Here is a 15,997-nt window from a genome sequence, read left to right on the forward strand (position 1 = left end):
AATGAAATATTTTGTTATGCCAACAGATGTCACAATATTGTAAATATAAATATTTATTCAGTTCTAGAATGAATACAATTTGTGCAACAAGAAATTATTAATATGAAATTGAAAATAAGTAGTATGAAAGTCTTGGAAGTGTGTACACGATATTCTTATAATCATGGTTTATAGTCGATTATAAATTATTATAGACACTTGAGATTTTTCAACTATTATTATTAATTGCTAAGCTATTTATTAAAATGAGTTTACAGAATATTTTTAGTTTAAGTCTGTGGCTGAAAAGTAAAAAATCAATTTATTTTAATTTACAAAAAAACCATATCCAAGATTGGATAAGTAGGTAATCATCATTTCATATTAGTTTTATTCATAGTCATGCATATATTATGTGTATCAACCCATGTATAAAGCCATATTTATAATATGTATATAAGCGATTGTTTTTTTTTTGGATTTTGAATGTACATAATACAAGGGTAAGTGTCGCTTGAAGACTTATATATAAAACAGTCCAAAACAAACATGTCGTTTACAAGTTGAATTGGAGCTGTTTAATTACATAGCACTTGTCAAGTTTAACCGCCAAAGAATGTTTTGGAATTGATTGTTTCCCGGTTGTCATGCTGACCTAGAGGTTCAAAACATTACAGAAGTTTGCTATTGATCCTGACAACGAGGTCATATTCACCATAATTTCTTCGCTGAAATGAAACGAATCAAGATTTATACTTTGCAACATTGAACGATAGATTATATTAGAATAGATTTATGAAAACAGCATAACTTTTTTAATATAATCGATTAGATATACATACATATGTGACGCAGACAAATACTGATCTTGCTTTTGGTAAAAATATTTTTTTGTAAGGGGTTGAAAAAGAAAATTTTATTTTTTTAACTAATATATGTATATTAAACTTCCAACATAATGAAAAATTATAATCTCCAGTAGTTTATGAATATCAATATTATATATAGCAGAACCTGATATAGATTTGTTAATAAAATCTTATTAGATTCTAATACGAAATTTTTATTTATTCTAGGGGTTGTAGTGTGTGGTCACAGTAGTTTGTGACGTAGCATTTACCCCTGAATCGATGGTGTAGGTTTGCGGGTCTCGTGTGTACCAACAAAACAGTCGTCCACTCAGCTGGTCCTCGGATGGCCACCAGACATAACTGCTGGAACTTGGTGCGGACTATTGGCGGCAAAAGACTTCCATCGTGGCGACCTGCATGGAGAAATGGTTCGGTGAAAAGCGGCTGTGGCTTTTCGGAAACCATTTGCCCCTTCTACCACGCAGGCAAACAAACTCATTCATATCTTTATTACTGAAATTAATCGAGTAAACTATGTATTTACTACATAGTTAATCATTACATTAAGTTGTGTATTCGTAAGTTATTGTTATTCTCTATTTTCCATTAATTGAATCTGAACGTAAAAATATATGGAATTTAATTTTTCTTGTAGAATACTACTTCTTATAATATACTTTAATATCATATTAAATTGTATGATTAAGAGTCTGAAGTTGTACATATTTTTCGGCTCCAAACGGTGTGTTTGAAATTCGGTCACCCCCTAAATTTATAATCGTTACTTTATAATGATAATATTTTAAATCTCAAAAATATGAGTATGTAAACATTAAAATATGGGTAAATAAATTTATTCAGTAATTGTATACTGTCATATTGAAGGCTAAATTATATTGTATGTCAGGGGTTGTTTAGAGGTACACGAAAAAAAATATGAATGGCGGAAAATCATCGCAATCATAATTTCTGATTTTTCTACCCGCCGATTATTAATTATTTTCGTCTTTTTTGTCAAATACAAAATTGAAATAAGAAATATGTAGAAAAAAAAAACTGGATGTATAAAGTAACATTTCCTACATTCGAAGAAATATTTAAAATTCAAATAAATAGCATTTTGACAAACTATTGTCTCAAATAGGTTGGCAGTACATTTGTATACATACATATGTATGGGAGCTTTCTATGAATTTTAATATTTTTAAGCTCCATATGTGTAATTGGGAAGTGGGGCGTTTGAAGGCTAATTAAATTACAAAAAAAGTCTACTATGAGGAGTACAGCTTTTGGAAATGGGCTGCCAAGGGATACGCGAGTCAAAGGTTGGGGAATGGTGTTCTAGAAGATATTATACTAATTTATCTATTTAAACAATGTTGAATACGGTTGAAACATTATACATTTATGTACATTTATTTTGTTTTGATTGACATGCTTAAATTGGTCCTGATTTGCTAAAAATATCAATGTATTTTTGAACTATATATTTTTTAAAGAAAACTAGCAATCGCGCCCTTTTCAGATTAAAATGTATTTATATACATATGTATGAATGTAACAGTGGCGTGCCTTGAAAATCTCCCCGTTTTTATCGCACAGTGCACGATCAGGATACAAGGGGACTAGGTGACGGTCATAACTAAAGCCCGGACCCTGAGGGGGCCGTTTATTGTTCAAATGTTGTAAATGCATTGTTAAATGTTTGCCGAACCTTTTTTACAAAGCATTTACAACAATTGAACAATAAACGGCACGCTTCCGGTCTTACCTCTAGTCATAACCAGTCCCCTTGTATCTTGTTCTCGCACATGTAAGTGATGCTGTGCGATAAAAACAGGGAGATTTCCACGGCACACCACATTGTACCTAAATTAAAATATAGTATGTATATACATATGTCACAGTGAAATTATATTTCGATTGAAAATATATTTTCACTTACGTTTCAGTGAAATCATAACCAGTTCTGTTTTCAGGGTTGGTTTTATTAATTTAAGATTAGATTGTTAGGGTTGGTATTATTTAAGGGTTAGGTTAGTTTTGTTAATAAAAGCTGATTATAGCGAAAGTAAAATTTCGCTACGACCAAAGACTTAAACCCAATTTTTCTATTTTTAGCTTTATAATAATTGCTTCCTTCCACATGAGCGATTTTGCTTTAGGAACTCTTCGATCCAGGGTCTGAAACCAGTCTAAAAGTAAAACAAAGTAGTAAGGATACCGTGAGATGGTACAGTGCTTTGGTATAGATATACTAAGTACACCTATACCCAATTTGGTGTTTGGAAAAACTATGACTAAACATACATATGTACATATATAGTGGGTAAACGGATGTATGTACATACGAGCATTCATTCATTTTTGAATGGATTTTTTTATATATTAATTCATGTAATATTTTATGGATATAAGTATATGAGTCTTATTTTGAGCGTCATAGCTGTTGGGATATTTAAAATTATTTATGAAAACATTTTAAGAAAAAAAGCAAAACCACATCGCGTGTGTGAAATTCAAGATATTATGATAAAAACTCCTCCAAGAAAATTTATTGTAGAATATATTCGTTATCTTTCTGATCGGCAAACAAATAGCGTTCTTGAAAGTCTATGTTAGCCACCGCAAATGTGAATATAATCACCATCTACATACATACATAATATGTACATATGTGTGTACATATATATATTCCTATGTACTAATAAATTAACGAAGAAAGTGAAGGGCGAGAAGTTGAAAATGTCACGGTCGGCCTCCGTCAGTTTATCATTTAACAATGTACATAAATATATAAAGCTTTATAAAACCTATTAAATTTTTTTACTACATATACATATGTATGTATGTATGCATAATATATTGAGTACGAGTACGTTGACTTTTTAAACGATTTATAGAATTTAAATCGATGCCCGAAACCTTAATGACTCTCGATCAGTTTTACAGTAATAGCCAAAATAATATTTACAATTTAATGAGTACAAAATCGACTGGGTACGAATTCATGGACGAAAAATGGGGTTACAACTATTGATTTACTTATACATACATGTTTTCCGACTTTTCTAAATAAAAAGTATATGTATAGCAAAAACTTGAAATAGTCATTAAAATTGGAAGACGTATGTATACGGGGCACATTTAGCCACGAGCTTGGCTTAGGGTCTTTCATTTGAAAGGGTCTCATAAATTTGGTTAATATTAAAGTATGCTGATGGAATCGTCTCTAAACGCTGCCTTCAACTTGGCACAGGATCTGAAGAAGTGGAGGCAGATCGACCACCGGATCCTAGATGATAAATGACCAAGACGAGAAAGAATAAATTATGTTACCAAATTATTAATGAAAAAATCATAAAAATATTTTAAAATTGAAATAGTTTGGAGTTTGAATTTTAAGATATTGTTGCGTAAGGGTGGGTGGAGGATCCAAATGAAAGGCCAAGGTCGCTTCATAGCAATTATAGGGTGATTAAGGAGATTCACACACCGCCAGTGCTCCTTCCAGAATTATCTGATATGGCCTAAGTACCAGCTTATAAAGGGCAGGTCGCTCAATGCATCGTCCTCGACACGTTTGTTTACCTATTGTTTCGTCACCTACGGTCTCGTACAACGTACGGTCTCACCGTTTTACGCTCGTCTGAATTCTAGGAATTAGCGGAGATGCCGCTCTCAGTTCTGAGAACTCTAGCGGGAAATGACCGAGTGCCGTTACCGACCACTAAGTCAATTTGGGGGTCTTCATTGTTCCCCCCCCCCCCCGACTGCACTCAAGGCGGGAGATAATCCTCGAATCCAATTAAGACAACGGCTCCTTTTTACCTACGCTACATTGCCTCCCTCTTACAAATTATAACTGATAAATCTACAGTGGAAGCTACATTTACCTCAGATAGTCACAGTTACATTTACAATGACAGCGGTTATCTTTACAGTGAATACAAAAACGCGCTGTTACAATGGAAACAATTACATAAAATTAGTCATCCGATGTTCTACACGTGGAAATCATTATTTGGTGTTTCTTCAGTTTAAAATTTCTCACGTGGTTGGTCCATGTTGCCCATGTCACCAATGTCCGAATTTGCTACGGTGGCCCTATCTTCATATGTCATGTGGCCCAGGATCTTGTTGCAGACCAACATCCAACCCAGAACGTGCACCTATGCCATGTTCCTGAAGAATCGCCCCCATCCACACAAAAGTGACAAAAGTCCATGTTGCTCGGTCACCAACTTCCAAATTTTCTTTTTGCCCAAGCTACAATATTTTAAAGGCGTAAAAATATTAATTCACATATATCTACATACATACATACATACGTAGATATTATAATTTTGGTAAATTTATATTGAAAATACAAACTCAAATAACGACTTACTCAAAAAAAAAAATGTCAAAAATCATGGATATTTCAAGATGTGACACGGCATCAAAGTTAAGTTAGGTTTTTCTGAATTTTGACACACCTAGCTTATAAGTTTCGCCATCACTGGCTTAGGGTCTCACTTATCTAAAATCCGATCCTGTAATGTTTGGAACGAAATCATTATTTATACAGACTTACTCCTTTGTTGTAAAACAATACTTTCTGTATGTATGTAATTCATCAGATATAAATTAAAAATAGATTTAGTGTCGGAAAATCATTGGCTATTTTATTGCGTGTTTGGTTGTCGTTTAAGACAAAACATCCTTGAGGCGTTTTTGATTACAGTCACGCTAAATGTGAAAAGTTTGAAGAGCTTTGAAAATATAATTAAATGAAAATAAACTGGAATTAAAAAAATCAGTGAAAATTCGAATTTAAAAATTGTATATCTACATATGTTGTATGTATGTAAGTTTAGTAACATATGAATGTACGGTTCGGTGATTATTGGTCACAAAGCGCTCGCTCAAAAGTCACTAAAATCTCTATAACGGAACATCTGGCAGCCGAAAAGTCCATCATATTAACGATAATTATCATACTAAAAAGAACTCGAGTGCCAAATATTCCGTATTCGCGATTTTCATGGCAAAAATTGTCTTTTGGGTGATCGCCATGTGACTAATAATCCAATTACCGAATGTACATACATACTTCATATTGTAGGCGGGGTAGGAAGTGTTGACCGTATCCCAGCCTAACGAAATACTGTTGTGCTTGTTTTAAGTTGTTTTATTGTTTGCCTAAATATTGTACAAGTGTATTAGAATATTTGAGGAAGTTTTCTCGAAGCGGCTATTGGCTGTTGACTTGGTGTCGTGATGGCCGCTGGATCTGCAATGTGTCGTTGCTCTGGATCCGGCTATGTTCAGATGTCTCTGGATATGGCAGTGTGTTGCTGGCTCGGCATTCGGCTATGTTCAGAAGGTCTCTGGATATGGCAGTGTGTTGCTGGCTCGGCGTTTGGCTATGTTCAGATGTCTCTGGATATGGCAGTGTGTTGCAGGCTCGGCATTCGGCTATGTTGCAAGCGTTCTTCCATTGTAGGGTAGTGTAGTGGTAGCTGTTCAGATGCTGGATGTCGACTGGTTCGCTGTTGTGTGTCGACTCTTGTTGCTGTGGGTCGACTGAAGTTGTTTGGGGTGGACCTCCTTTTATATTGTTTTTAGGGATCCACGTGACCTGTGTTTGGCGATTGATTCCGAGAAGTGCACGTGGTGTTTACGTGTGCAAGTTATGCGAGGAATGTGGTTTGTTGTTTAGGGTGGACGTTTCTCGAATGTTTGGCGTCGTTCCACTCGATTTAGTTTAATGGATGCAGGTGTTCTTCGTGTCGTTCTGCTTGGTTTGTTGGGGTGGAATATGCTCGAATGTTTGGCGTCGTTCCACTCGATTTGGTTTAATGGATGCAGGTGTTCTTCGACTTGAGATGACGTCAATGGTTGAGCGTGAGAAATTTATTCTCCGTCGCACTAGATGTTTCGATGGCGATGACGAGATTCCTACAATATATTCAGTTCTTTGTTCACTAGCTGTCCACTCCTGACATTTAAGTGGGATCGTGTGTTCTTGAATTTTTCTCGCGTGTGGATTATTTAATTTATTGAAATTTTTATTCAGATCGACATTCAGCAGCGTTAACGTTTCGGTTTCGACACGCTATCATATCAAATAATACCAAAGCAACAACATTTTAAAGTTATGAATACAACTGCTAGCTGATTGGTAAACTGAAAATGCCAACTTCTTAAATATTCTAAACCGAACCCTTTCAATAGATGGCACGACAATATTTGATTTTTAGAACCTATTCATATAAATTAATAAACAGTTGATTAATTTATTTGATGAAATAAATGTGATGGCGATATGATACAAATAAATAAAATATTGTATAGAAAGGCAATACCGACTCGACAATTTTATTAAAATTTATGAGGCAAAACGTTATTAACGATTCATATTACAAATTAAAAATCATTCATATTACAATTTAAGCACTGCATCAAGAAGTTTATTAATCTTTTGAATGATAAATTATTCATTATTCTGAAATATTAGATATGTTGAAAACGCATACCTATTATTTTATTAATACCAGGAAGGCCTAACAGGTAAACCCAATGCGCTTTCCTGGCCAATGATAATTATATAAACATATACTACATATATCTATATATACACGTATACACAAATACACATATGTATGTACATACACAGGCATATAAATACATAAATATACAAAATACATACACACACACATATATATATATATATATATATATATATATATATATATATATATATATATATATATATATATATATATATTTATATATATATATATATATATATATATACGCTCATTAGTTCTAGCCCGAATTGGCAGAAACAGAGTTCTGGAGCGAGATTCTCTCAGCTTCCCAGGTACCTAAAGTTTGAGGCTAAACAGAACTTCAGGAAGGTGACATTCACCCCTTAGAATTTTCTGAAAAAGCTTACCTAGTTGAGCATTTCTACGTCTAAGGAGTCAAAGCCCAAGGAGCCCATAGCAAAATTACTTATATTGTAATACTTTTTCCACAATTTTTATTTCCGTATCCAATTTCTATTCAAACTCTCAAACCTGTATGTGCTTAGATTCTTGACTTCATAAACATCAGTGGAGATTGACCATCACTCGCCTTTCATTTTTAGATAGAATTTGTTTAAATGTGTTTAAATTTGTTTAAATGTGTAACACCAGTGTTCCGCGGAACATAGTTTGAGAAACCCTGCAGTAGATGATCGAGATCTGGAAAAAAAGACAATGTGACACTTGTCAATGCTAACCGGAAGATAATTTGAGTAGGACCAAACAACGATTGAATCTAAATCGTTCTATGGCAGAATAGCATCAGATGAAGATTCAACGCACCTAAAAAGTTTCAGATCATCTGCATATAATAAGATCTTGAAGTTGTGAAATATTTCCCTATTATATTTGAAATGCATTAATTGATTGACAAATGTAAAGTAAATACGGGACAAATATAAAGTAAATACTGAGTTGGAGTACCATGAGGTAGTATACCAAAAATAGCGATTATATGTACTTATCGACTAAAGATGGACAAAAAAAAGTGCTAGGTGGTACCTGAAAGAACGTGAAAAGTTGAAAGGAAGGTAGCAAGGAAATGGTAGACGAAATTAAGAAAATGTGTGGGGTGAGATGGATGAGAGTTGCGCAAAACAGAGACGAATGAAAGCGTGATGGAGAGGCCTTCATCCAGCAGTGGATGGAACTGTATGTGATGATGTACATACTACATATATGGATAACTGTGGAGTTGCAAAGCGGAAAAATGCTTACTTGGGTGCTTTTGTTTGGGAGTTCTTCAAAGATTCATCTATTGTTTTACTACCTAGTACATATTATCTCTTCGAGATAATACATATATCAAAATTGTTGGCCCTAAGTTGAACACTGCGGATTTTCATAGTGAACTAACACACTTTTTTTTATACATACAATATTTACATAAACATACATACACGATACAGCCTTTCCAGAAGTATTTAGTTCAAAATTTGAATAAAAATGGCGCATTTCAATAATAATGAGATATATTTGCTACTTGCTAAAGCCAAATAATAATACTTTATATGAACCATTATCGAGTAATGAAATTGTCATGGTATTTTAAATTGAAAAGTCGAAATGTTCTTGCATACATGTGTATATTTAATCCTTTTAATACCTATGTATCATCTACATATATGATTTTGAGCATAAAAATTGTATGATTGAAAAAACTTTAAATACATCTAGATTTATAGATATTATATTAATTAGAGATGGGCAACTTTATTATAAAAAAATATCTCGTCGTGAAATGCTGGATTTTCCATCACTTAACCAAATTTATGTTTGGGATATATGTTATTAGTTGTAAGTAAACGCAGCTTTCATAAAATATTTCAAAAAACGTGAAAAAACTCGATGAATACTAGAAAATATTTATAATGGTTGTCATTTTGCGTCAAAAAATTACAATGAAACTCTGACTTAATTTCAACCATTGTTAGATTTTCTTTTATTTGTGTTTGAACTGTAACATATGTATGTGTGTTTAGATCTTGAAGGATATTTACAAAAAAATATTATTGTATAGGTCTGTATTTGATAATTTTAAATTCTGAAAAAAATTAATATTTTACATGTTGAATTATGCACATATTTACCTACACAATAATGTTAATTTACTATCAATCAATAGATGAAAATCAATTCGCATTGTTTTTACTACAATTTCGACATAGCACGCATAGGAAAAAACTATGTATAATAGATGGAAATGTATGAATAGCAGGATACATTGCAGAACTTGACACGCCACCCATTTATATTTAATGTTTTTGTGTCATACCTATCGTGCAATTTTCTCATAATCGATCGCTACTTACCGATTGATTTGCGTTCACATTCGTTCAATATGCGCGTTTAATTCATTTAAGGACCCCCGATTAAATGTTGACGAAGGTCTTCCGTAACCTAGTTACCGAAATGTGGAACAATCGTACACGCACTCATCCTTGAAAATACATTGATGGAAATGTATTTAGGCGTATGAAATCGGTCTCCGTGACGAGACAGAATGTTAAATGACAGAAAACGCAAATATCGGAAGGCAAAGATCGAAAATCGAAAGATCAAAAAAAAAATGGTGCATGGTAAACAGTACATACTCACTTAATTTGCGCGAGCAGGATACAACAGGAACAAGAGGAACAGGCTTTTCCTCCCGTATTAATGTGCGCGCGCAGAATACGGGAGGAAAAGCATGTTCCTCTTGTTCCTTTTGTATCCTGCTCGCGCAAATTAAGTGAGTATGTACCGTTTAGAAAATGCAAAAAGCACCTTTCAACCTACATAGGTGAATATGATAACCATGGAGTATACTGGGTTAGCCAAGATTCCCTGAAACAACGTGTTCCACTTCCTGACATGTCGCCTTCAAAATCATATGACGGGTGAGGCTTGTATGGATCAGTTAGCAAACGATACTTAAGATCGATAGGAATCTTCGTAGTAGGTTTTACATAGAGGCTGGCCAACGTTCTGTCTCTCCACACTTTGTTTATGCTAACACGAAGTGATTTAAAATATAAGTAACATTATTTGACTATTTTCAATCAATCCAGGGGGGGGCAAGTGCCCCCCCTTGCCCCCCCCCCCTGCGGACGCCCATGTATAGGTATATGAAGCTAAGTAAGGGTTCCAAAAAACCGCCCGAAAGAAAAAGCCGGTTTTCGGTTTTTTTATAAATAAAACTGTTTTAAAAAATTAAGATTTCTTTTAAGTTAAAAATTTTTAAATCGAAAAAAAAAATGTAAACATGTATTATATTATGCAAAAATAGTTTTTTTATAAATTAAATTGAGTTATAAACATTATGAACTTTCATAAGATCATTATTATATATTATTATTACAAATAACACAATTTGTCATATACATATGTATGTATATCACACCGTAAAATGGCAAATCCTAAATACGCACAAATAATTAAATGATTTAAATACGCTACTATCAATATATATTATAAAAAAAATAATGTGTAACCTCGCAGAAAAACTATAATTGTGGAATCGTGCTGCTGAGATTCGCTCTGAGTTGTTTTTACGCATCTGTTTTAGCATAAAATTCCAAAAGCTTTATAAACCGTTGAAAATTTCGTTAGAAATGGCATATCACAAACACGAATATTATCTACCTGAAGTTGGGTAGTTCATTGAAACTACATACTTTCAATAATATTTTATCTTCGTCCATTACAAATCTCAAAGGAACCGCCAAGTACCTTTTTTTTATGTTCCAAGAAATATATGCCTTTTACCTAAGAGAGTTTGTATATATACATTTATTTTGATCTTGCATAGAAATTTGAAATTCATAATTATTAATTTTGAGAAAAAAAGCATTAATCAAAGAAAACCTTAAAAAGCCGGTTGATCGAGCCAAAAAGCCGGTTTTCGGTTTTTTGAAAAATGGTCAAAAAGCCGGCTTTTCGTTTCGGTTTAAACCGGCTTGGAAGCCCTAGAAGCTAAGTGATCAAATATTTATCGTTGAAATGCGGGACGCGTATCTAAAAAAAATGAGATGCAACACAAGAAAATCCCTCGTCCCGCCCGCCTGATCAAGATCTCTGTTAAATTCATAGAAGATCTCTGAGAATTCATAGTGGGGGGGCTGCAGGTCTGCGGCCCATGTGGATGGTAAAAATAGCATGCATTTGTACTGTACTGGGAGGCTGCAAACCCGCAGCCCATATGGACGAGCCGCCACTGCACTACATATATGTATAATAAGGATAGAATAATATTAAGTTAGATCCCCAATATCAACCATCAAATGTACATTTTAAACTAACTTCATGCAAGTCAAGCACATACGCAATACTGATCTGCGCAAACTGCAGCCGATGCTAGAGAAATAGCACATATTATCTATATTATTCATAGCGCCAAGCAATTTATACACAAGTAAGAGGTAACAACAACTTTGTGCTCTTTCGAACTTGTTAAAAAGGTTGCAAGTCCAAATGTGGGACACTTTCTGGAAGGATGTTCAATGCGGAACAAACAACTCAAATCCGGGACAGTTCCACACAATCCGATACGCCTGGTCACCTTATATATGTAGATAGAGTAAAAATTACAAATCTATATTTCCAACAGAATTGTTCTGAAGCAATATATGTATGTACATAAATTTACATATACATGTATGAAAGAATGACTAAATAAAAATAATAACAAGGATAAAAAATATATATAATATTTTCACTTTTTTAAACATATTTTGTCAAATTAAGCTTTTCTTATTTAAACTATAATATAATATAATATAAACTGTAGCTATTAAAAATATATATTTTAATAGGTATACAAAAGTACAGCATACCATACATTTATATATCATCAAATACATATAATAAAAGTCGATTGAAAAACGTTGGTCTCGATAGTGTGACTTATCCATAAATGTGTTTATTTTTTAAGGTAATCAATCAATAATGTTATGCTATTCTTGTACTATATATACGTACATTTACAATGGTCTTTGATAAAAATCTAATAGAATTTGATGACCTTGTGAATACAAGTATGAGTATGGTACTTTATAACACTTCATATACACACATACATACATATGTATAATAGTTTCGATTGAATAAGCATGTGATATATTGAAAATGAATTCAACCCAACAGATCAAGAGCCAGCAGCCGCCTAATGGAAAGATATGAGAAGATTTCGAAGTTGGGAGAGGGCTCTTATGGGCTCGTGTACAAATGCAAAAACCGAGACACGGGAGAAATAGTGGCCATAAAAAAATTCGTAGAAAATGAAGATGATCCCCTCATAAGAAAGATTGCTCTACGTGAAATTAGAATGTTAAAAGTATGTAATGTTTTTTATTGCAGTATGATAATATGAATGTATATCAGCATTGTGTAATTTTTATTAATCATTTGTAGAATTTGAAACACCCTAATTTGGTAAATCTCATTGAAGTATTCAGAAGAAAACGGAAACTTCATTTAGTTTTTGAATTTTGTGATCACACCGTTCTGCATGAACTTGAAAAATACCCTCAGGTATCTACTTAATAATTTTTTTATTGATATGTACTTAATAAACGTAGTGTCAATTGTCTGACTCCTAAATAAAAATATCAAATTTTATACTAATTGTGTTGAATTTTTTTTAGGGATGTCCTGAATTACTGACAAAGCAAATAACTTGGCAGACACTTCAAGGTGTAGCTTACTGCCACCAACACAATTGCATTCATAGAGATGTTAAGCCGGAAAATATTTTGCTTACAGCGCAAGGTGTCGTCAAATTATGCGATTTTGGCTTTGCGAGGATGATTAGTATGTACAATTTTTTTTAGAATAAAGCGTATATAAATTGTTTTAGTAATTATTACACATGTACATAGGTCCAGGCGAAAATTATACAGACTATGTAGCCACCCGATGGTACAGAGCACCTGAATTATTAGTTGGGGATACGATGTACAGTACACCAGTCGACGTATGGGCTATAGGTAACTAAATTTTCTCTAATGTATTAAGTTTAATAAATGGAAGCGATTAACACATTTCAGAAAGTGTAACTAAACAACGATATAGAATTTTATAACTTAAATTGTGCCATTTTTTAAAATTACAGTAAAGGAAAAACAATTTTAAAACAACACGACCTTGTTGATAACTTGGGGAGCTATATTATAAAATTTCATTCAAAGTACATATGTACATATTTATTGGAAATTCTGATATCACAAACTGATAAGAATAAACGTCGTCATTGAATATGCTTAATTTGTTCATAGTATATAAATAAATAAACACTTCTTACAAGTAGTAATAATACTAGCATACATAGCTAGCCTATGGGTCTACCTCACGGGCCGGAATGTGAAATTACCGAAAACGCAAATATCGGAAGGCAAAGATCGAAAATCGAAAGATCAAAAAAAAGGGTGCATGGTAAACGGTACATACTCACTTAATTTGCGCGAGCAGGATACAACAGGAACAAGAGGAACAGGCTTTTCCTCCCGTATTAATGTGCGCGCGCAGAATATGGGAGGAAAAGCCTGTTCCTCTTGTTCCTGTTGTATCCTGCTCGCGCAAATTAAGCGAGTATGTACCGTTTACCATGCACCCTTTTTTTATCTTTCGACTTAAGATCTTTCGATTTTCGATCTTTGCCTTCCGATATTTGCGTTTTCGGTAATTTCACATTCCGGCCCGTCACGGATACATACATATGTGCATTAATCATAATTCATATCAATTTAAATATTTTGTTTAGGATGCGTTTTTGCCGAATTGATATCGGGAGAAGCCTTATGGCCAGGAAAAAGTGATATGGATCAACTGTACTTAATTAGGAGAACGCTAGGGGATTTATTGGCTCGTCACATGCTGATATTCTCTCAGAATGACTTTTTTCAGGTTTCATATATAATTGTGTATAAATACATCTCATATAAATATGTTGAATACTATCTGTATATATTTATTTGTAAAGGGAATGACTTTACCTGAGCCCTCTAGCATCGAACCACTTTCAAAGAAGATACCACAGCGATATGCAAATGATAGAAACGTATTAGATTTTATGGAGGTATAATATATTCACACATGGATTAATAATTATAAAACAAACGAAACATACGAATTCTATTAACTGAATGCTTCTTTCAGAAATGTCTCGATAAGGATCCGATAAAAAGATGGACTTGTGAACAATTGTTACGTCACCCAATTTTTCACAATTTCTATTACAGACTACCTGATTCGGAATTAGAAGAGTTTGAAAAAATTAAAAGAGATAAATCTAAAGTACACATGTCACCTAAAACTTATGTAGTTATAAAATATAGAAAACATTTAATTTAGAAAAAAAATTGTTTTAGGGATCGTTACAAATTAATACAACATCTTTACCACAACTTCAACTGCCAAATCAGGAAAATAGATTGCATGTGGCAAAAAATAAACGAAATCAAAATAAAATGGATCATTTACCGACCATATGACTTCACGTTTATGGATCACATCCGAAGATCCTCAAATAAGTTTTTTAATAGATTACAGATTTTATGTATGTATATAAAATAACACAAATAGATGCATGGATCAATATGATTTATTTTATTAATTTTAAAATAAATGTAAATAAAGATAAGTATGTATGTATGTATGTGTACAATTGATTGAAATAAGATAATAAAGAGAGTGTATAAATAAATGTTTTATTTATTTAATGTTACAATAATGTACATAAGTACAAAATAAATAATAAAGACTAGATTTCATTTAACTTTTATTCAAATATGTGTACATAAATTGAAATAAAAATGCTTTCCAAATTAACGACATTTTCTAAAATAAAACTTAGATATATAATTAGCGGGTGACGGTGAAAGAGTCGAAGTGAAAAAGTCGAAAATATTCGTTTTTCATGCATACATATGAAAAACGGTTAGTATACATATATATATATATATATATATATATATATATATATATATATATATATATATATATATATATCAGTGGCGTGCGGTAAAAGTCTCTCTCCCCCCGTCGTACATCCTCACTTAATTTGCGCGAGCAGGATACAACAGGAACAAGAGGTACAGGCTTTTCCTCCCGTATCCGGCGCGCGCACATTAAACAAGGCTGTATGACAAAAAAAAAGAGAGATAATTTCACCGCATGCCACTGATATATATTATACATAGTACCGTTTACCATGCACCCTTTTTTTTTGATCTTTCGACTTAAGATCTTTTGATTTTAGATCTTTGCCTTCCGATATTTGCTTTTTCGACCTTTTCACTTTCGGTCCCGTGAGGTAGACTCATAATTAGCATATTTACACAGTATTTTTAAAACCAAATATTATTGAACAGGCTGAACATCAACTGATTATTCAATATCCAGTTTTTCCTTAATTGACTTCACTACTCGTCCCTGAAAAGTAAAAAAAAACAATAGAATACAATAGTAAATAAGTTATCACTCTAATAATTCAACTCAATGAAATTTTTAATATTTTAAATAGTGGCGCATCTGGGGGAATAGGAAACCTTCCAAATTAAATAATAATTTAAATAATCCACTGTAAAAACTAATATTAAAACTAAAACTAAGCCG

At 32.9% G+C, this 15,997-nt stretch overlaps 1 protein-coding gene across 1 annotated transcript; it reads left to right on the plus strand.

Annotated features, from left to right (window-relative positions):
* The first annotated feature begins 1,088 nt into the window (after positions 1-1,088).
* On the plus strand, positions 1,089-15,078 carry LOC143910898 (cyclin-dependent kinase-like 1). Its single transcript, XM_077429524.1, has 9 exons — positions 1,089-1,315; positions 12,530-12,719; positions 12,797-12,916; positions 13,030-13,195; positions 13,264-13,371; positions 14,145-14,287; positions 14,364-14,459; positions 14,540-14,677; positions 14,752-15,078. The coding sequence occupies exons 1-9, from the start codon at positions 1,248-1,250 to the stop codon at positions 14,872-14,874; spliced, it is 1,152 nt and encodes a 383-aa protein (XP_077285650.1). The 5' UTR covers positions 1,089-1,247; the 3' UTR covers positions 14,875-15,078.
* Positions 15,079-15,997: the final 919 nt, after the last annotated feature.

The sequence above is a fragment of the Arctopsyche grandis genome, chromosome 4 (assembly GCF_051622035.1).
Source record: "Arctopsyche grandis isolate Sample6627 chromosome 4, ASM5162203v2, whole genome shotgun sequence".
NCBI lineage: Eukaryota > Metazoa > Arthropoda > Insecta > Trichoptera > Hydropsychidae > Arctopsyche > Arctopsyche grandis.

Coding starts and splice junctions, on each gene's coding strand:
- LOC143910898 (XM_077429524.1), top strand. CDS start 1,248: ATGGAGAAATGGTTCGGTGAAAAGCGGCTGTGGCTTTTCGGAAACCAT. Junction 13,196..13,263: donor TGGCTTTGCGAGGATGATTA/GTATGTACAATT, acceptor ACATGTACATAG/GTCCAGGCGAAAATTATACA. Junction 13,372..14,144: donor AGTCGACGTATGGGCTATAG/GTAACTAAATTT, acceptor TATTTTGTTTAG/GATGCGTTTTTGCCGAATTG.